This window comes from Oratosquilla oratoria, chromosome 2 (assembly GCF_046742065.1).
Source record: "Oratosquilla oratoria isolate Oo_2021 chromosome 2, ASM4674206v1, whole genome shotgun sequence".
NCBI lineage: Eukaryota > Metazoa > Arthropoda > Malacostraca > Stomatopoda > Squillidae > Oratosquilla > Oratosquilla oratoria.
Window position 1 is genome coordinate 9,714,260 of NC_134778.1, and position 7,500 is coordinate 9,721,759.

At 36.7% G+C, this 7,500-nt stretch overlaps 1 protein-coding gene across 2 annotated transcripts in view; it reads right to left on the reverse strand.

Annotated features, from left to right (window-relative positions):
* The window catches only part of LOC143036878 (uncharacterized), a 393,874-nt gene that overhangs the window by 354,786 nt on the left and 31,588 nt on the right, over nt 1–7,500 (reverse strand). For both annotated transcript variants that reach the window (XM_076204789.1, XM_076204798.1), the window contains exon 3: nt 3,317–3,505. In XM_076204789.1, coding sequence (XP_076060904.1) covers nt 3,317–3,505 — 189 coding nt within the window. The remainder of the gene's footprint in view (nt 1–3,316; nt 3,506–7,500) is intronic.

The following is a 7,500-nucleotide window of genomic DNA, read 5'->3' on the forward strand; positions in this document are numbered from 1 at the left end:
CCATTTTGGGGACGGAAGAAGGTAATTGGAGAAGTGACAAGTGAGGAGATAAAAATAAAGAGCGAAAGCAATTACAAGAGAGCAAAATAAAGTCGAAAGAGAGGGGGGGAGAGAGAGAGAGGAGAGAGAGAGAGAGAGAGAGAGAGAGAGAGAGAGAGAGAGAGAGAGAGAGAGAGAGAGAGAGAGAGAGAGTGAGAGAGAGAGTGAGAGATGAGAGAGAGAGAGAGAGAGAGAGAGAGAGAGAGAGAGAGAGAGAGAGAGAGTGAGAGAGAGAGAGAGAGAGAGAGAGAGTGAGTGTGTGGTGTAGTTGACGAAGACGATTGATAGAAATTGAACCCGGATCGGGAGGCGTTGGAAGACAAACACAGGAGACGAAACGCGACGCCAAGCCAAGCCAAGCCAAGCCAAGCCAAGCCAAGCGAAGCATCGAGGAGTAAAGCAAAGGAGATTGAGACGAAGGTTTAGAGATCGAAATGGAAATAACATAAAGATAACAGAAAGAGAGAGATCAGAATGTTTTTGTTTTTGTTTTTTACATCAATTAAAAATGAGGTGAATGAGTATGTCAGAAGGAACAGAGGAAAATGTAAATAGAAAAAAATATATTAACAAAAAAAAAATACGACGAAAAACAACGAGACACCCATAAAAAAACAAGTAAAGTTGAGCGAAAAACATTGGAAAAAGACGAAAACATCAGAGATGAAACGAAAAGATACAAAGAGAAAGAAGAACAGAGTAAAAGAAGCCAATAAGAAAAATACCAATAAAAGCACAAATCAAGAATTTCAAGAGAAAGAAAAGAGGCCAAAAGAGAGGAAAAGAGAGGAAAGGGTAGAGAAATAAATAAACGAAATAAAGAGTACATGAGAAGAAGGAAAGAATAGGACCATAAAAAGAGAAGATGAATGAGGAGAAAGGAGAAAGGAAATAGTGTAAGTGTAATTAGGAGATAAAGAAAGAATGCATAAAAGAAAATAAGACGATAGGAAGTAGAGAGACCAGACGGAACATAATTTCCGACAAATGATTTGAAGAATGATAGTAATTGATGAAAAAGAATTGGAAGAAAAACAAAATGTAATAGGAGATAAAGAAAGAATACATAGAAGAAAGACGATAGGAAGTGGAGAGACCAGACGGAACATAATTTACGACAAATGAATTGAAGAACGATAGTAATTGATGAAAAAGAATTGGAAGAGAAAGAAAATGTAATAGGAGATAAATAAAAAATAAATAAAAGAAAAAAAGACGATAGAAAGTTGAGGGACCAGACGGTACATAATTTCCGACAAATGAATTGAAGAAGGATAGTAATTGATGCAAAAGGATTGAAAGAAAAACATAAGTGGAAAGAAGAGAAGGTCACAAAGGACGAATAAAGAAAGTAATGGAGGAGAAAAAATATAAAAGAAATAGAGACAAATAGGTAGAGAAACAGTATTAAAAATAAGAACAGAAGATTAGAGGAAGAGGAAGGCAATGAAGAAGAAGGAATAAAGCGGAGGAGGAGAAAATAATAAAAGATAAAAGAGTCAAAGAAAGACAAAAGTAAATAAAAGTGTAAGTGAAGAGAATATAGAGAAGAGCAACGAAGGTAAGTGATAGTAAAGGAAAGGAAAAGGTAAGAAAAAATATACGAGCAGATAAATAGGAAAAGGACAGTTACACACAGAAATTAAACAGCGATAGATGGACTTGGTGGAGGAAGGGACGTAGAAAGAACATATAAAAGATATGATAAAACATATAAAAAAGAAAATGGGTGAGACGGATTAAAAAGTAAGAACCGAGGCCAAATAATGAAGGGGAGAGATGATAAGATATTAGAACAGAGAAAAATACAAAACAAAAGACGAACACGCAACGCGGAAACACAGAGGGCATAATCGTTTAAAAACAAATGTATGGATTCAAAATTTGAAAACAGGAATAGAAACAGTTAAAGAACAAGAATCGGTAAAATACAAAACGGAAATAAGGTTTATAAAAGAAAAAATAAGAAAAAATATGGTATGGAAATGGCAAGGCAACAGAAAAATCGAAATTACATTTGAAGAACATAACGAAGCAAATAAGAAAAAAAATAGATACAAGGGCAAGTCAAGGGAGCAATTATGCAAAATAAATAAATAAATGAATATATAAATAAATAAATAGATAAATAAATAACGAAGATACGAAAAGTACATCAAGCATTGAATGTTCAACAACAAAAATCAAGTAAAAAATGAAAACGACTTAGAGCAAAGAAATCATTGCATAATGCAATATTAAAGATAATATTTGGGAAGGTGGAGGGAGAGGTGGAGGAGGAGGAGGTGGGGTAGGAAAAGGTGGAAGGAGAAAGGTTGGAATCGGAGAGAAAAAATCGTATGTACCAAAAAACGATTTATCATGGAGAAAATAAGTAATAAGTTGTAACACAAATGCATTCATACATCTTATGAATTATGTAAAATATTAGAATAAATTTAGTACGTTACCAAAGTGACGATGTTTATCGAAACTTATGTACAAATTTATGAATTACTTTATATTAGCATGTACATAAATTAAATGATTGATTAAAAAGGAAAATAAATAGAGAAATACGTAAGTGAAAAAATAAACAAATAAATTATATAGTTGATAATAGATAAACAAAGATGAATAAATGAACAAGTATATTAATGAATAAATAGATATATAAATGAATAAATAAATAAAAATTAATAGATGAATAAATAAATAAAAATAGATAAGTGATTAAACAATTAAACTAACAAATAGATAAGTAAAAAGATACCCAAATAGATAAACACATGAATAAGAAAATTATAAACGTTTTGATTAATTGATAATTCAATCAATTAATTTGTTAAATAGGTAATCATTTAAGACAAATATATAAACAAACATGACTAAGAAAATTATGAATATTTTGATTAATTAATCATTCAATCAATTATATGATTATGATGAATATTAAGAAGTAGTAAACTATACTGAAACAACGCATTAACAGATAAAATCACTTGATTGTTACAATAGTCACCATTCATATGAAATAGATAACTACCTATTTTGACCAAAGAATGATAAAACTGATTGTATTACACTGGAAGATTAACTGCCCGAACACAAAATCTTTGTTCAATTCCATTACTCGTCGATCAGATCCAGGAAGATCAAATATCAAACCCTGACGTAATACACAGGAGGTCTGTCCAGCACAAAAGTCATCGTTCATTCCCCTGAAGCATCGGTCAAAACTAATGCAAATGCTCGTGGTTTTGTCCCAAACAGTAAGAAAGTGTCTTCGTTGACTCACGAGTCCATTGGTAGAGGCAGCGTTTGTCTCGAAGAGGGCGGAGTATTCGGTGATGACGAAGACGCCTTCAACAGCGCTCTTCAACATCGTTGAAGAACAGTTGGTCCCTCTGGAAGTCCGCCACCATTCTTCCTCCGTCCCAGAGACGATCCACACGTAGTCACTCCCGTACATGTGGAGGTGGAAGGCCTGGTGGAGGGGGAAGAGGAGGAGTTAGAGGACGAGGTCGGGAAGAAAGAAATGTAGATATATTAGGTTACTCTACTTTGTATGGGGAACGACGGGAAGGGAAATGGGTGACATTGGGAAACCATTCATGAAGTGGATAAGAGTAAGACGATTTCGACTTACGAACAAGAAAGACGTATGTCGAATCACAGCGTTTCTTTCCTGATAAAAAATTAATAGTCCAGCGTTTCCTTCCTCCCCCTCGTCTTGCCATGTAAGGTAATATAATAGACAAAGGAGATCAATCCTTAATTTATTTTTCTTGCTCCCACTAAAGGGCTTGTTTATCAAATTAAAGCAAAATTTAACCTTTCGATTAAGTTATGGATGAAGATGATTGTTCTTATATATTATTTTCGCCTCATCACATAAGATGGCATGCAAGTAAGAAGAAAAAAATTCACAGAGTTCAGTATATCCTGACGTAAACTAAAAAAAGATATACCCGTCATATAACGTATATAATTATATATTATATATATTATATATATATACATATATACATATATATATATATATATATATATATTAGAACCTCGTCCTCTCTTCACTCCTGACACCCTCCCAAATACTCTCCCAAACTCAAATTTTTCCCTCCCTTTCAACTTAGTTTCACTCAGTGCCAACACATCCATCTTTCTTCTTACAAGCATACTGCCGATCACTTCCCTTTTACTCTCATCTGTACCACATCCACGCACATTAAAAGACTTAAACCTTAGGGCCCTGGGTGGTAAACTCCTCCAAGACACCCTTATATCTTATGTCTTTTTTTTTCAGAAGTGTCCCCGTCTCGTTTTTGTCGCCTTTTACGACTCAAGTTGGGACACCCGGTAGCACTATTCTCTCCCCCACCACAGGGTTCGGCGAAAAAAGGAAATGAATATTCAGAGAACTAGTACAGGACAGTATTAAGAGAGAGGGGGACAGTACACACATATATATATATATATATATATATATATATATATATATATATATATATATATTTGTGTGTGTGTGTGTGTGTGTGTGTGTGTGTGTGTGTGTGTGTGTGTGTGTGTGTGTGTGAGTGTGTGTGTGCATGTGTGTGTGCATGTGTGTGTGCATGTGTGTGTGTATGTGTGTGTGTATGTGTGTCTGTATGTGTGTCTGTATGTGTGTCTGTATGTGTGTGTGTGTGTGTGTGTGTGTGTGTGTGTGTGTGTGTGTGTGTGTGTGTGTGTGTGTGTGTGTGTGTGTGTGTGTGTGTGTGTGTGTGTGTGTGTGTGTGTGTGTGTGTGTGTGTGTACGTGCGTGTGTGTGTGTGTTTATGTGTGTGTATTTACGTGTATATATGTATTCCTCGTCTTATTCTCTCTTCCTGCAATTTCTCCACTTCCTCACTTTTCTCAATCCTTCTTCCCCCGTCCCTCCCTCTCACCCAAAGCTTCCTCCCTCCCTCACTCCCTCCCTCCCTCCCTCTGTGTCCCTCTTCTTCCTCCCTCTTTCCCTCTCCACCAATTATTCTGCCACACGCGCCCGTGCCTGCATGAAGGCTTCGGTCGTTGGTCAGGGTCTGCTACCTCATAAGCCACGGGAGCATTCCCCCTCTCCTCTCTTCTGCTACCCTCAAGCCTCTGTCCACAACTGCATACAAGGTAATCTTTACCTGCGGCCTGTGTACACGTTACGTGATATGTATGTATGTATGTATGTATGTATGTATGTATGTATGTATGCATGCATGCATGTATGTATGCATGTATGTGTGCATCCATATAAGTATGCATGTATGTATACATGTATGTGTGTCTGTGTCAATAAGAGCAAGTAAGCATAATTAAGAACATTTGCCCTAACGCAAAGGGATCCCCCTACTTAATTAGAAAACGCCCCCCCCTCGTCAGTCCTCCTCGCTTCGCTCGCGAGCGAAGCGAGGAGGACTGACGTCATATTTTTCTGGTGTTGGATCAAACATTTTGGTGTTTTATAATTTTTTGTTTTATTTGACCAAATGACAAGACATCTTGTCATCGGAGTTTAATGGGTTAAACCTTTCGCGAGATCTGAGGGACGCTTTCTACCGCTAGATTGTAGACTCTTACCTAGTTTTCTAATTCATGTCATCTGTCTTATATGATCATCAAAGTTAGTAAAGACCTACTCTGTAATGGAAGATAAAGTTTGCCAGAGCTGGTGAAAGGTTTATAAGTACTTTCGAGGTTTTGTTTACACAGACACAGACACACACAGACACAGACACAGACACACACACACACAAACAAACACAAACACCGTGGCCCCTACACCGCGGATTGCTTAGTGGTGACGCGTTCGCATCGCTGGTACGTAACGTTTGATATGTACGTATGTTTGCGCCCTATCAGGCTTGCCTGATGCCCCGTTCAGACAGCACGGACACAAACAAAACAAGTCAAACACCTTTTTGCTACTTACACTTCCTACCTTTACACCTGCGTGTCTCCTTTAAGCTGTAACAAACTAATTAATCCATTGATTCTCTTACTCTCTATCTTTCTCTCCCCTCTCTCTTCCTCCTCTTTTTCCTGATCTTTCTTGTCCCATTTCCGGCTCCTCTGCCTCCTCTCACGTGTAAAGAGTCTCATCAGCTCTTTCTGTCCTGTTCCCCCTTCTCTCTTCCTGTTCCTCTCCTTTGCGCTCAGCTTCCTCTCTCTCTCTCTCTTTTGATCTCTCTTTTCTTGTGTATGTCGCTTGGTATAGAACATTTACCAGACTTGACTTTGCTCTCTGACATTTGTTTATCCAATCACTTTTTTTTTCTTTTTCCTAATCTACTTCTTCATTTGTTTACCTTAATTGATTAATTTCTTTACTTGTTACGTAATTCATGTTTATTTGATATTATATAATTTCATTTATTCATTTCTTTATTAATTCATTCATTAATTTGTTTACTGTATTTACGTAATTTATATTCATTTGGTTTTCTGTTTATCTATCAAATGCTTCGAGACAGTCAGGTTGTTGAAGACAAAGGCTATAATGGTGAAAAGAACAGATGTTAGAAAAATACATTTCTGATCAATTCACCCTTTCTGAGCTTCAGATACGTCCAGAACGGAACGTTTTGGATAGAAAGACAATAAACGAGCGGACAGAAACATAATTGGAACGTCCATCCCTTCAGAGTTCCATGTTTGTGTTTATATCTGATTTTTTTTTTTTTTTTTTTTTTTCTTTAAGCTTGGCCCAAGATCATGGTCAACCTGTCCAAATCGAGGCCAGAACGGGAGATTTCTTCCGTCTATCTATCTGTCTACCTGTCTATATCAGTTAAAGATATCTTTAACTATACCTATGCATTTATGTATTCTATTTGTTATTTACATTATTATAGTTTTTATATTTTATTATTATAATTTTTTTTCGCATCCGACCTAGATATGGACCAAAAGGTCTCCTGTCGGCATGCTCCGCCTTTGTAAATCCTTTGTAAATCCTTTGATTTCTTTCCCCATTATAAAGGGGGTAGCCGGACACTCACCCTGCATCCATCACACCCTCCTCCAACATACACTTGTTCCTCTTTTTTAACAATCCTTTGTGTGGAGGTTGGAAGTCATTTTACTTATATCTACGTAATCTTTCGACATAGAAGTTCCTCTTAGAGCGAGTCTTGGAACTTGAAAACTCATCCAAAGGGTTCATCCAGGTAGATGGATGCTAATGATGAAGACATTTGGGACCTTTCTCTTTTTTAACAATCCTTTGTGTGGAGGTTGGAAGCCTTTTTACTTATATCTAAGTAATATTTCGACATAGAAGTCCCTCTTAGAGTGAATCTTGGAACTTGAAATCTCATCCAAAGGGTTCATCCAGGTGAGATGGATGCTAATGATGAAGACATTTGGGACCCTTTACTATATCTAAGTAATATTTCGACATAGAAGTCCCTCTTAGAGCGAGTCTTGGAACTTGAAAACTCATCCAAAGGGCTCATCCAGGAGAGATGG